The sequence below is a fragment of the Amborella trichopoda genome, chromosome 11 (assembly GCF_054954075.1).
Source record: "Amborella trichopoda isolate Santa Cruz 75 chromosome 11, AtrichopodaSantaCruz75HAP2 v2.0, whole genome shotgun sequence".
NCBI classification, from domain to species: domain Eukaryota; kingdom Viridiplantae; phylum Streptophyta; class Magnoliopsida; order Amborellales; family Amborellaceae; genus Amborella; species Amborella trichopoda.
In genome coordinates this window covers 41,367,892-41,383,268 of record NC_142346.1, presented here as the reverse complement: position 1 = coordinate 41,383,268, position 15,377 = coordinate 41,367,892, and the positions used below count along the sequence as shown (strand labels likewise).

The window sequence follows — 15,377 nt, the reverse complement described above, 5'->3', positions numbered from 1 at the left end:
CCTCTGCCTTCCTAAAACTCTCTCTCGGACTTTGATATCCAGAGGGAACTGTTAAAAGGGAAACAATGTCAAGACCAAAGGAGATGAGATTCTCAAGAGAATATAGGAACAAGATGGTACTAAAAAGTTAATGATTAATTCAAGCAAGATTCAAACACTGGCATCATCTACCCTCATTAAACCCAACCCAAAGAAAAGATCATACTAAGAAGTCAAGAAAGACTCCATTTTCGAGAGAGAGAGAGCTAAACATAAGAATAAAAATCAGCAAGAACACACGATATTGGCTTAGATATAGGATACATGTATAAAATGCAATACAATCAACGTACTTCATTTCCAAGGGAACAACAGACCAAAATAAGACCACACAACACAGACAACACACACATACATTTCAGTGAATGTTCTACCCACATGTAGGTGTCTATGCACAAGCGAACGTGACGGATAGAGACCCAAGCATTCACACATCATCAATTCCTTCCCATGTAATATTGTATTTTACTTTTTGGTCCTTAAGTCTATTTGTTCGTGAACTGCATGTACATGGCATGACCAAAGCACATTCGATGAATGCAGGTTTATATCTATTTTGTGTGGCATGAGACCCTTTATCCTGTAAGTTCCACCAATTATTTTCCAACCTGGGGGCTCCAAAACAAAACATTTAGACATCACTAATGACTGCTACAAACCAGGAAGAAACCTATGAAGACCTAGGATTCCTCTCTACTTGCACACCAGTACAACAGCCGCAAGCCACAGAGACCGTAACATCTTCCCCTTCAAGTTGGAAGCTATGCAATCATGGAGCAAACTCCATTATAGAAGCTTAAAGACATGAGCATTAGAGTGGTAGCCTCGAACAAAACATCACACACTATCAAATTTATAAACATTTCCCCCATTTCCCTGGCCCATCACACACTAATTCAGTAACTTCAAGTCCCAAGAGTTAAAAAGAAAAACTACGATCTCAAAGGAAAATGTTCCTTAGAAAGGTTAGAAGAAATGCAGACCATTGATGTTTGGGGAACAGGAAGCTTTGGAGGACAGGATGGAGTTTTTGAGTTTGAAGCATCAGGTATAGCAACAAGGTCGACATGTAGAATGCTTACAATTATGTAGAATAGCACTTATAAGGAGCAAATATTGGGTAAAGATCGGATTCAAGGTACGGGACATCTGCGGTACTTATATTCCCATTGCTTATTTCACTATTATGAGAAATGACAAATGAGTCCCAAGGTATTTAGGGAAGATGTCTCCCCTTCCCTCTTCACTAAACACATCGGAGACATCAGATATGGTTCTTAAAAGGGAAAAGATCCTGGGATGTAATAGCCTTGTAGTTGGGAGCCTTTTTATCCCTCATCATCTGACTACAGTTGAGAAAATAAGAAACTTGGTGTATTAAATGATCCCGCACCACAAGACGAAGTTTAGACCCAGAAGAATCGTGTCCTTGCACTCCACAGGCAAACTTCCAAACAGTCCAGACATCCATCCCTCGTAGAAGGGGGTGGGATTGAAACGACCAAAATAAAATACAGCCAATAAGGATAGACCATAGACAGGCAGAATGGGATGAGTATAGACAGCCAAAAAGGTTAGACCATAGACAGGCAGAATGGGATGAGTATAGACAGCCAATAAGGTTAGACCATAGACAGGCATAACGGCATAATTGGCACCTAAAGCATGCAAAAATCTCTATGTATTATCCAGCTCTAATTGAATATGCAACATATATGAACTGCAATGAACTTAACACCACGTACAAATGCCAAATGTCTGAAGCACTAAGATAAGCATTGAGGGGTTCAAAAGAACACATGCTGAAGCTTAGAGCTAATAACAGAAAGAAAATAATGGATTCACCAGACATTTCCATCATTCCTATTTTCTAATTGTTTTAAAGATGATCAACCGAAACAATGAGGCTTTAGAGAGGTCTAACTTGTCAATAGAGATGCCAATTATGCCGTTGCGAGAATGAAGATTTGGAGCGTGCAAGTAAAATTTGATTGAACTTGCTTCCCTACCATTCACTCATCCACCTAGTTATTTCAACTTCAGAAATAATTATCAATTCTCAAGGGAAAACAAGAAAGTTAATTTTCCAGGCCTCCATAATTGGCTGCTTTTCAATCACCTTCCCATGCATTTAGGGTTTATCATTTTGAACTTCTAGATATTTTGAAAGTTAGATCAATGTGGTCTTTTTGGTTGCAGAAATTGGATATTCATGTCATTTGTCCCTGTGTAGTTTTTGTCGTGGCTAATGTTTGGCAAGATGAAGAGCCAAGATGTAATAGTGACGAGGTTTCTTGAGAGTCAAGTTAGCTATTACAAATTTCATTTTTAAATATATTTAATGTATTTTGTAAAGACAGAGATGTTGAATTGACTTTTTCAAGGTTTTGTGAAAAGATCCTTTGGGGTGGATTGCCCAACAGACCCCCCAAGAGGATTTCTTTTTCATCTTTTTTTTTTTTTTTGGTATTCTCTGTTTCCTACATCATTTGGTATTAGAGCTTTAGAAAAATCCTTACCTCACAACACCACATAAATGATTACTGCAATTAAGGTTATGTAGCAACAATTTATGGAAAACCTAAATGAACTGAAGCAAAATCTAAACTACACAATGTGGAGCTCGAGAGAAGACTTTCAAGTACATTGAGAGTTTGAGTTAAGGCCCTCAAGTACGGATTGGCAAACTTTGGACTGATTAGAGATTAATCATAGTAGTGAAGTGCTCGGTCATGATCTAGTGAATTGAACATCAAACTAAATTTCAAACTAAATTGCAATTTCAAACCAAACCACGACAAATTCCAAAATCAATTATGAAGTGGAAGACACTGGATGTATCATGTTGATTACACAACCCTTTGAGCACAAAATAGAAATGAAGATCATAAACAATATTAGTTTAACTACAAATTCCGCCTTGCGTGTTTTATTATCTGATTGTTTGAAGTGGATGAAATGCCTAGAGGCCCTAGACAAATGGTGAGCCTCCATCACCAACTACTCAAGAGGTCTTTGTAGGATGTGATTACCCAACAAACTCAAGGTGAATCCTCTCCTAAGCTTAGGAGAATGAACAAGTTAGAGTTCATGTTTTGGATTTTTAAAACTTTTGAAATTAAGATCCATTGTTCCTTTTGTTTGCAGAGATCTTACAGGTACTTGTATCTTTTGTTTTTTTGTTCGAGTCCTTGTTCTTGCAGAAATTTTTGGGGCACTTTTGTCGCTACTAACATTTCACAAGATAAAGGGCTAGGATCAAATAATAGTGATCACATATCTTGAGAGCCAAGTTCGATATTCCAGTTTTTTTCTTCATAAATATACATAATTGTGAGGTTTTTTTCTTCATAAATATATATAATAATGTTTTGTAAAGATGAAGTTGAATTGAGTTTTTTTTGGAATATCGTAAAATTATTTTTTTGCAGTTCCCTTGCAGGCCGAGAGAGAGTTTCAAACCTCTCACCCTTTGGATGGACTCCCTGCAAACTAGAAGAGAGGGTATTTTCTCTTATCTTTTTTTGTTTTCATTTTTTTCTATTCTCTCTTTTTCCTACATCAGCTTCAATAAAATTAGCCCTGTCTAAGAAAAATTGACTTAGATAAATTGTATGCTCATCTAAACAAAGTAAAATATTTTGCACACTATTTGGGACAATTGCTACACATCCAACTCAATAAGTCATAAAAATTTCCGGATCAAGAACACTAAATGCAAATAGTTTGGTATTTTAGATAAATTGTATGCTAGAACCAATGTTTCAAAAAGCGGACCGCCCAGCGCCTGGGCGGTCACCGAGGCCGGCGGGTATCCTCGGGCGCCCGGGAACCAGCCTAGGCACCCGCCTGAATCTGCGTAAGCGACCCCCCAGGGCCTGCGCCCCGCTCAGGGGCAGATATGCCACTCGTTGAGGCCATTTTTGGGTCATTTTGGATCCTTTTTGTTAATACTAAAGGTGCAAAATTGTGGGTTTTAAGTTCATTTTGAACCTAAAACCCATTAGAGGCTATTTTAGAGAGAGACAAACCCAAAAAAAATAAAAATAAAACTACTGGGCTGCCCAGGTTCTAGTCGCCCGCCTAGGCACTGGGCACCCCCCTGACAGTCTAGGTGCTGCCTAGCCCTTTTTGAAACACTGGCTAGAACTTCATCTAAACAAGGCCAAATATTTTGCACATTATTTGGGACAATTGCTACACATCCAACTCAATAAGTCATGAAAGTTTCCAGATCAAGAGCATCAAATTCAAATAGTTTGGTATTATATAAGTAGATAGAACAAATGCACACAACATAACACAATTGACTACCTTCTTTTACAGCTCATCTTTTAAGGAGTCAGTTTGGGTATCTTCCACAGAGTCAGTTTGGGAGACTGCTTCCCTGTTCTTCTGAATAAATTCAATGATATTCTCCTTTGATCTGTCCCCATCATATTCCACAAGTTTTCCACTAGCAGTTGAGAAATACAATGTTGGATAGCCTTTTATATCAAATGCATCTGAGGGGATATCATTTGCAGTTGAGTCCTGAAACAAGAAAACAAACATAAATCAGTTTTTTTTTTTTTTGAGAATGTTTAACAAAAATCAGTTATTTTGTGACTAATTATATTTTATTGAATTATAAATGTGTGCGATTTACATGAATGAGCCTCAAACGAACAAGAGACAAACGTGAAGCAATTAAGCTCAAGGAATAAGTAGACAAGCGTCCAAACCATGGTCAACATACTGAGAACATATTTGAAAGAACTCCATGTCCAATAAAGTGAGTGGGTTCTTATAAGAGCAGAAGAGTGCAATAATAGCAGACTTGAAGAACATTGCCTAAAAAACATACAAGAGCAAAACTGGCCTAATAATGGAGTTGAAGACCATTACCCAAAAAACATAGGCAAACATGCATAAAACGAAAATCTTTAGTTATCTAGTAAATATGCAAGTATGGAAGGAAGTAACTTTTACTAAAACTGCTTAGCAACCTTGAAAAATGGATTAAAAGAACAGATAGATAATTATCTAAACTAGAAGTCACCAATAATATTATGTTATCCCATCCATTTCAACACTAGTCTACATGCTACTCTACGACCTGCAAACATTAAGATGAAGTTCTAGTGTCGAAAACCTTATGATGGCTTAAAAATCTAATCTTCAATGCTAATTACAAAATTTAAAATTTCAAAAATAGTGCAGATTGAGCAAATCTATAAACTTTTAAAAAATTTGAAAATAGATGGTCCAAATAACTTTGTACAAGATATACCATGTTTAGAACTTGAAATTCCTACTTTTTCTTTATATCCATACATCTTAAGGTCGAGATGATCAATTGGAAGTTTTCAAACATTGGAACAGTCTTTTTCTACTAGAACTTTCAGGCACCTTACTTCTATAGTACAAGGTTGCAATCTTATATAAGCTCTTTTTTTTAAATAATGTTACCATAACCTTATCTAAACTTTTTTGCTTTAAAATGCATCCTCAAATGATACATTTCTTTCCATTTTGATGACTCAAATGATGCCTTTCTCTAACATATACAACTATCCAGAAGAATGGCACTACTGAGTTTATTTCATACTTGACGCCATAAAGGTCAAAGAAAATACCTCAATAGTTCAGAAAGACATAACAATGCAAGATAAAATATAACCTGGAAACGGGATTGGTTGAAGATTCAGAGAGAATTCTTTTATTGGTTACAGCAAAAAAATATTTGGTTTAAGACAGAAATACAAACTACAGAAACACGAGTAATTCTTATAGTGGATGCACTTCTCACAGCGCTACAGAACAGTGGTATAAGAGAAGCAAGCAAATCTAGAGGTGCATCACTCATATCGTGGCAAAACAAACTAGTGTGCCTCAAGAATGGTGGATTGCCACCATCTTTGCCTCCATAAAATGATATTCAGAATGCTTTATAAATTTGTCTGAAGCATTCATTTAGTAGGGCCTCCAAGAGGAACACCAATTATCAGATACAAGTTCTTGTCTATTCTAGTTAACATAGAATATTATTTGTTGAATGTGCTCAAGAGTTACAACATAATCATACTTCAAATGCACCAAGAAGATATAAAGAAACCCATCTACTGCCTAAAGAGGATTCTGATAGCCAATAACATCAATATTTCGAGCTATGAAATTAATGCCATACCACTCATTTCAATTACCTGAAAATTTTGAACTTTTAAGATTTGGTCAGCCACTACAATAAAGTATAACAGCAATGCTTATGAAGTTCAAATTTGATTCTTACAGATTTCTAGAGATCACTCACATTTATATAATAAACACAAACAACACTCCCAAGGAAAACACAGGTATATCCTCGTTAAACTCCAGGACAACAAACAGCCTTATGAAGAGAGTCCCAAACAGTGGTCAACTACAAACAATGTATATCCTCGTTAAACTCCAGGACAACAAACAGCCTCATGAAGACCCGCTTTACGATATCTCATGGCACTCTAAATGCACAGTTAACTAATCTAGGCAAACCAAACTTCAGTCATATACTAAGGTGCAAATTGGAATGACCACTAAACATGTTTATTCCATTTTGGGTCACCACACTTCTTGTAATTTCCTTGTTTATGAAATACAGTGAAACTCACTCAAAAAAAAAAAAAAACATAATGGAAGAACTATTCCACAACTCGTTTGCCTATTACCATTTTCAAGCCCCCTTTGTTTGAGAAATTAAAAGGGCAAATAAGCCCCGAAACATATTTAACCTCATAACGAAAAATACTTGAGTTTGCCTTCTGCAGCATTTAATGCCAGTCATAATACAACTCCTCATTGAGTCCAAAAACGACCTAAAATACCAGAAAATTACATTTCAACATCAAGAAGGTATAACAGCAACTTTGACTGATTTGGCATAAGTCCTAACAACAACTTGTAGTGAAATTAGGCTGAAATACTTGGAGATCTGAAAGCTACTGTTTTCAATAATTCAATTCCAAAGCAGCACTTTCTTCAAAAAATCAAATAAAAAGACCTGCCGCTTAATACAGAAAGCGACCATGGTTTTTTATTTTAAAACCGATTAGCATTTCAATTCAGAAGGAAATATGCCCACAGTATGTTTGGTTCCCAGATTTCAGACGGTTTCCAGCTTGTGACACTTCAAAATTCAAAAACCCTTATTAATAAAACAGGTAGGGGCCTGTTATCCCCCACTGATTCACCCCAAAAAAACATTTCAAAAACACAGATTTCCCTTCATAGTGCAGAACCTACATGCTTAGAACATTAGATTCATGGATGGAAGAAAATACTACAAATTAAATGTTTATGGGGATGTTTAACATAGTAATAAATAATTAAATATAACATGTGCACATGTGCACGTGGTCATATAATGTAAACTAGCATGCACAGTAATATTGTACTTAAATGATTTTTCTAATACAAGCAATCATAATAATATGGCTGCTCATGCTCAAGATCGTACTAGCATAACAAAGACAATAGTTTTTATGCGATTGACTAGAAGAACGTGTTTTTCTTTTGCATTTAACTTTCTGGAGGGTAGAAACAATAGAAAAGAATTCCTAATTTTCTTGAGGGTTTGTCACATATCAGGCACAACCAATCAAAAGTCACTAGACTACTTAAAACAGACAGTAATCACACCAAACTATAACGCAAAGGAACTCCAAGAAAGAGCTATTTCATGATATAAACCATTCCATAATAAAAGCCAACTTACAATCTTGGCAATGACCACATCATGATCATTTTCAAATGAGACAGCAACTTCATCCAACACCGGAGCTAGTTTTTTGCAGTGTCCACACCAAGGTGCATAGAATTCAATCAATACTGCAAAATCACAAGTAAAACTGTCAATGGCCCATAATTTATAATACCAAGATCTAGACGAGATGAAAAGAGGAAACTCTTTGAAGAGCAGAAGGATAGCATGACAAAACATAAACCCACATTTAGCGAGGCAACCCATGACTTTAAAAATATAGAGGTGCGAATGCAAGCCAGTCTCTAATAAAACCATAAGCCATCGAATATGTATATAAAAAAAATCCCCCATAATGCCCTTACTCCTAAAAAACGTTGGTTCCACATACTATTCAGTGCAGTAAATTTAATCTTACAAGAAGGAACTCCGGTATCTACCATGTTCACTCAAATCACTAAATTTAGTGATTTTGATCACCTAGCTTTAATACCACCTTTATGCCAACATTTCCATATCAACACAGCTTGCACGTCTCAGATTCTGCAACTCCAAATGCCCATAGGCAAAAGGACATGGGCAGATTGGGGATTAGAACCATTAAGTTTGCTAATAAGGCTCACTTTTTTATTTTCATTGTTTTTGCAAATGAGGCTCTTTTCAGCAAGCAGCAATTGTAGAAGGTAAATATTGTTCAAATGGAGATTAGAAGGGCATCTTGAGGCCGGGTAGATATACTAGAACATATTGGTAATGATGAGGGTTAGAGGGCCCTGAGTTTTTAACGGAATTATGTTATGAGGATAGATTGACCAATGGGATCTCATTTTGAAGCAATAATTGGTGTAAGGATGGCACCTCACAAGCTTGCTTCTACAGACTTTCTTGTGCCTTAGCAGCATGAGATAAGGAGCACTATGAGAGACAAGGAGAACCAGTTGTGGAGTGCCCTAAGTTCCATAAGAATTTTAAGAATATGGTGTTTGTCAGTTAGAGTAGGCCTGCAGTCCTAGGCAGTCTTCACAAATTGTTCATCCCATCATCTGAGTAATAATAATAGAAATCGAGAAGCAAGGCACATGGAGTTTTCTTTATTAAATCCTTCTAAAGCATGCTGCAGCGTTTGACAGAAAAGCGACATTCGATGTGCACAGTTTGGGATATACCTCTGTCGCGAGTTTGCACCTTCTACTGGCTAGCAATCCTGCATTAGGCTGTCATCGATCACCTTCACCATTGGGGACACTTCCCAAACATTTGCCTTCATTGCAAGGACTACAAGTAGGGTATCAGCCATTCACTAGGGCAGAGTATGAGACTTCTTCTTTGAACCATTTAAGATTGGTTTTGGTTTGGTTATTCCAATCTCGACAGCAATCCACACGGGCTCGACCACATCAGCTGTTTGATGACCGATCCTTCCCACCAGAAGACTGACAAAAAGATCATTTCTGGTGGGGATCTTTTGGGGCATACAAAAAGAGTATAATTGTATTCAATGGGAGCAGGTCCAGGACTTGATTGTTTCTAAGGGTCTTGTCCAACAGGAACACCATGGAATTAGAGCTTTGGATCTCAATCTTTGAGGAGTATGATAGCATGCAGTCTCAATTCAAGTAAATCCTAGCCCCTAGTAGTGCCTCTCAGATCTTTTTGAGAACTGTCCCCTTTGAAAGACTCAAAAATCACGGAAGGGATTCTCGACATCAGAAGTAAGGACAACATTATAATGTCACTAGAGGCCCCAATGTAAGGCCATCCCCCAAGCCACGATGAAAAGTTACTCCTCAAAAGGGGATGGTATTTGCTTGTTGCTTCTCTAACTTCTATTAGAGCCAGATAAGGCATATGCCTATCCATACATCTATAACACTCTTGATGCAACTTGATGTATGCCTCTAGTGAATATCCACTAAGTATAAAAAACAATAATAGTAGTTATAATACTAATTCAAACAGTTGCCTTAAGTACCAGAAAGAAATCATGGCAGCTTGTATTTAATAAAATGCGTGATATATATACATACAATAACAAATTACAAATTGCAACACTATACAGCAGAATTGAACAGGCATTTGATCATTCATGCAAATTCACATAAAAGTTTACCCTAAATGTGTCAATGTACAAGCAAAACGTTGATGATGTTTGGTTCTTTGGACATCAGATAAAATCAAACAATTTTTTAATGCTTTTGTTTATCATAAGATATACAGAGAGGTATGTTCGTCATTTTAGCAAAGCAACAGAAGCACAGCTTTGCAATCATAATGATTTTGCAACAAAGTCAAAAGTTACAGAGGAGAAGAAATGTTCATAGTTGCTCCTGCACACAATTTAGAGTTATGCATGCATACAAGGGAGGGATAGATAAAAAGCATAAACAAAAGATCATTCCCATAAGAAAACCAGAGAGATGAACAATGGCCACCACTTGCCAGAACTAACTAAATAACAGCCACACCACACCATGTGAGAGAATAAATTGCAGATTTGTACAAACCTTCTAAAAGACATCTTAATGAGATACAAATCCAGAGGATATATCATCCATAATAGACCTGGTTCAATATCGTATAACTGCATATAGATCTGATAAAAAATACATATTTGTACAAAACTTCCAAATGGCATCTTAATGAGACACAAATCTAGAGGATATATCAGCTATAACAGACCTGGATCAATATCATATGACAGTGGATAGATCTGATAAAAATACTTGACATTTTGACAATAGAACTTTAACTTAGTCATTTATGAGAAGAGGTCTAACTAAGATTTATACCAAAGAAAAGGAAGACGAAAAACCACTAATCTTTACAATATGCATTTACTGATAAAGATTCAGAATGAGTACTGCACCATTTTTCCCAGGGTTGAGGACCATTTCTTGGAAACTGTCACCCACAACAACCTTAACGGGCTCATTGTTAACTTCAGGAATAGGTTCTGATTTTGTGAATGGTTTTACACTGCCATCCTGAAATTACATTTGTTGTTTGTCATATAAAACTTAAGAATGGTTCAGGACGTTATCTATAACAAAAAAATAGTTATTGAGGCCCACACTATAAATTGAGAACCAGGAATGTAGAAACTCAAATTTACAGTTGAAAATGAAGTATTTATAAAGCAAAAGTAGCAACTGCAGCAATGTGCAATTAAGAAAAAGAAGACATACCATGTAATCCTTCAACCAAGGAGTAATATGATCTGCCTCTAGTTTCTCTTTTAGGAACTTCTGCCCTTTTTTATTTTGTATGATGATGAGAGGAACTTGATCTTCTTGAAGACCAAAGTACTGTCAGTCAAGCAACATGACAAACGATGTCAAGCCAAACACAACTAACAACATTAAAATACAAAATACCAGTGCAGTATGTAGTAGAAAAAGATAGCTATGAAAAATACCTGAAAAGCCCCTTGACTGGATTCAACATCACCAAGAAGAAAGCTAACACCCTTTCCTTTGTAATGCCTAGCAACATCATGATATTTTGATTTAAGGGCCTCAAAATCATCACTGCTGAAGTTCGTAAAAAGCATGGCCTATGCATAGGATCATTTCCAAAAAAAACAACCAGGGCAAGTTAACTTATGTTTTCTAAATAGTTACCCTAGTTAGCTAACTGACACCACTAATATATAAGAAATAAATATCTGAGAAAAGGTTTATAGGATGAGATGACCTAGTGTGAAACATACAACGATGAGAATATGGCACGATGACCTAGTTATCGAATGAAACATACAACGATGAGAATATAGTGAATATTCCAGCCGACTGAGATTTGACAGATTAAAGCACTAGAACTAGATGCTCTTGGAAAAGAATGGAGAATGCACAAGAACGACATGCCAGATGATGGAATGCAAGCCCTTGCAAACAGTGATATAGTTTAATATTCCAAGAAATGATTTGAGTTTGTTTCACAAACTTTATATTCCTTCAATTCTAAAATGCCCCTATGCAGAAAGTGAAGTCCAGCAATGAAGAAAAATTATTATTTGTATGAAAATGTTCCCAATCACTATAAAAGCAAGAAAGAATGAAAGCTCACCTAAATTCAATCTGTGTTTTGACGAGAACAGAATGTGAGTTGTTCATGATATATTATGTTAAAATAAAGAAAAATGATACAAACAAAACATGAGACAAGGATGTAACTGCAATAAACTTAGACTGTTGTCACAGTTCTGATAGAATAGTGTTACCTTGTCATTCTGAGAGTTGAAAAACTTTGCAACAAACGGGTGGTTGCTGGGATCTTTGTTAAAAATAGTTGTGAGCGGCAAACTTGCCTCCTCAACAAACTTTTCCATGGCATGAACATGGAAATCCTGTGAGCAATGTGCAGAAGTACAATATAAGTAGCCATGCAACCTCAAAGAATGAAAAAGCATGCCCTAATTTCAAGACATCACCAAAAAAAAAAAAAGGAACCCTCTAGCCTCAATAGAGAAAAGAGAAGTACAATATAAGTAGCCATGCAACCTCAAAGAAGGAAAAAACATGCCCCAATTCAAGACATCACCAAAAAGAAAAAGAAACCTCTAGCATCAACAAAACCAAGGAGAAAAGAGACTGTGTAGAACACTAGGGCACAAAAAGATCAACACAAACCTTGCAATCAACAAAGAGTTCATCAAATGGCTTGAACAACCTCACCACAGGGGACTTAATTGTAGCATCCCCTCGTGGAAGGAGCTTTGCATCCAAGGCATGAGCAAAATCATAATCAGAACGCAACTTCTCTGAAAGGGCAGTAAAGTTTTCAAACTCCTCTCCCTCAAACTTGGAGAACACCCCTACCTGCAGGAAGGCTTATCAATTCAAATATTTCATAAAATTACGTGCTAATTGAAAAGAAGAAGAGGAAGAAGAAGAAGTGGAGAAAGAGGATGGCGGGTTTACGATGATAATTTTCTTGTCATCGATAAGGGTGGTAGCATCTTCTGAGGATTTTATTTCAGCAGATGCAGGACCAGCTTGTTTCTTCAGATAGTTAATTATGCCCTCGGCATCTCGTGGCCCCTTGTACTCTTGAACAGATGCTCCCCCCTTTCTTAAAATTTTCAGGGTTGGGAATCCCTTCACATCATATTCAGTAGCGAGTTCTTTATTGACTTCATCATTAGCATCAACCTTAGCCAAAGTAATTGAAGGGTCATTATTTCTCAGCACCGCAGCAGCTTTTTCATACTGTGAGTCATGGAGCAACAATCACCATTAACATTCGAAATCACCATGAGCAACCAAGTTGCAGGGGAGACTCTAAAACATCATTTGTCATGAACGGGAATAGACTCTAAACAGTCAATAGTCAGACATGATAAAGTGGATGCAAAAATGAAAGCATGGACAGTTAAAAAGTATTAAGGAGAAGATGAGCAATAATTCTTGAGAAATGATTACCTCAGGTGCGAGATTCTTACAGTGCCCACACCTGTTTGGAGCAAAAAAGATATTAGACACCAAGGGCATGAAGGGATACAAAAAGTTCAACAGTAAAGTTCACAATCAACAAAAACAGCATGGTAAAGCATGTAAGATATGTGATTGAAATAAAAGGGGAAAAAAAAAAGAAGCAAAGCTGTCAACTTGAATTGTTTAAAAAGTAAGTAACAAATAAGGCCCTGCTCACTTTCAGTAGACGCATGCACATGAATTGTTTGAAAGTAACTCACTAGAGAAAAAAGCGTAATTGACAACACTCATAAGATAGACTACACAGCAATACAAAGAACTGAAACTTGTAGCAATTTCCAAGAATTTTCAACAACATCTCTACCAAGCAGGTTAAGCAGCATGCAACTTCTTTTCCATTTCAATGAGAAAGAACAACTAGAATGGCACACAGTTCCCCATGTTTAAATTAAGATTTCACCAAGGTGGATTTCCAAAACATCAGAGATCAACCCAACAAACATCGACCGATAAATCATTAGAGCCTAGGAAATACCAAATATGAAATGAGAAACTTGCTTGATCCATAAAGATAAAAAATTACTGTAATTAGATATTTCAACTAAACACTCCTGAAACCCCTTAATAGTAAAATTGGGATAAAAAACAAAAAGTAACAATCAAACTGGCCATATCAGCAATGTGATAGAAATCAAAATGTGAATTAAGGGAAAAAGGACCTCTAAAATGAGAAAAAAGGAAGCAAGCAGATCCAAAGGCCGTTAGACCTGGTTGCATGTAACAATAATACAGTAATCCAAATATCTTAACGGAAAAAACAAGCAAACGGGCAAACAGCTTGGCAGAAAAGTAATTAATCTCAGAATATAAATCCAGAGTTTCAGAACTTTATATAGAGATTTTTGGTTCCTCAAGTGAAAACCATTTGCCTAGCTTTTCCAAGCTCATATTTTGCATGGCATCGCATATGAAAAATGGGGAAAGATGAACACCACAGCAAATAAATGAGAAGAGAAATGTCAAAAAAAAAGCGCAGAGAAAGAGAGAACTGGTGCAAACTTTCTAAAAAATCCAACACAGTTGACATCCTAAAGACTAAAACAAAGCAAAGCACATGCATAGACACATCTTCGCAAAATGCAGCATATCACCAGAACAAATCATAAGTCCAAAATTACAGTCAAAATCCCAAACCAGAACCTAATTAACACAACCATTTTCGCATCATTCATTCCTAAGATGGGAAGAGTATGAATACCATGGGGCATAGAACTCCACAACCACGAAATCATGCTTCTTCACTGTCGCAGAGAAGTTACTCGCGTCAAGAGTAACAACGAACTCTGGAGCTGCTTCTTCAGTAGACGGAGCTGCTTCTTCAGTAGACGGAGCTGCTTCTTCAGCAGAAGCAATGGATGAAACAAGGAAGAAAATCAAGGTTACAGAGAACCAGTTCCAAACCCTAGCCATTCCTGCTACCTTCGTCAGAACAGTGTCTGAAATCTACCCTCTCTCTCTCTCTCTACTTTCTCTCCAATGGGTTCTCTCTACTTTCTTTCTCTCCTGGATTTCCTGCGCTTCCCTATTAATAATCTCACTCTTCGCAAATCCCTAAATCGGTATCGATGCGTGGCCTGACCAATCAGATCAAAGGAAATGGCAAGTGGCTTTGAATAACATAATTTGTCTAAAGTCACCTATATAATGACGAATTAGGGCATAAAATGCCCTAGTTAGTCAATAAATTTATTTGTTCATTAAAAAAAACTTTATTTAATTGTTCTCAGAATTGCCCAATGTGGATCTAAATATTACTCCTCTACTTCCATGAGAATAAGGAGTTCTATTTATACAAAATTTATTCGCTCATGAAGCAAAAATCCATGTTCAATCTTAATTATAAAATTTAAATATCAAGGACCTTACAGATTAAGCACATTTGTAAACACTTTGAAAGTTTTGAAATAGATGTATGAAATAACTTGTTATAAAATATTTCAATTAAGTTGTTACAAGATATACAATTTTTAAGACTCAAAATTCTTTATTTTTTTAATATATATACGTCTCGAAGTCAAAATGATTAATTTAAAAGTTTTCCAACTTCGGAACCCAATTTTCTAATAGAGTTTTGAGGTACACCTTGCTTCTATAGTATAAGGTTGCAACCTTATATAAACTTTTCCCTC

At 36.4% G+C, this 15,377-nt stretch overlaps 1 protein-coding gene across 1 annotated transcript in view; it reads right to left on the bottom strand.

Annotated features, from left to right (window-relative positions):
- LOC18432901 (protein disulfide-isomerase) overlaps nt 1-14,747 on the bottom strand; it is a 14,917-nt gene extending 170 nt beyond the window's left edge. The window contains exons 1-11 of the mRNA XM_006842998.4: nt 14,447-14,747; nt 13,177-13,207; nt 12,676-12,963; nt 12,385-12,573; nt 11,976-12,101; nt 11,172-11,309; nt 10,942-11,061; nt 10,623-10,740; nt 7,772-7,884; nt 4,354-4,572; nt 1-48 (exon numbers count right to left, since the gene is read on the bottom strand). The exon at nt 1-48 is cut by the window's left edge and continues 170 nt beyond it. Coding sequence (XP_006843061.1) covers nt 4,360-4,572; nt 7,772-7,884; nt 10,623-10,740; nt 10,942-11,061; nt 11,172-11,309; nt 11,976-12,101; nt 12,385-12,573; nt 12,676-12,963; nt 13,177-13,207; nt 14,447-14,658 — 1,548 coding nt within the window. The 5' untranslated portion in view covers nt 14,659-14,747 and the 3' untranslated portion in view covers nt 1-48; nt 4,354-4,359. The remainder of the gene's footprint in view (nt 49-4,353; nt 4,573-7,771; nt 7,885-10,622; nt 10,741-10,941; nt 11,062-11,171; nt 11,310-11,975; nt 12,102-12,384; nt 12,574-12,675; nt 12,964-13,176; nt 13,208-14,446) is intronic.
- Nucleotides 14,748-15,377: the final 630 nt, after the last annotated feature.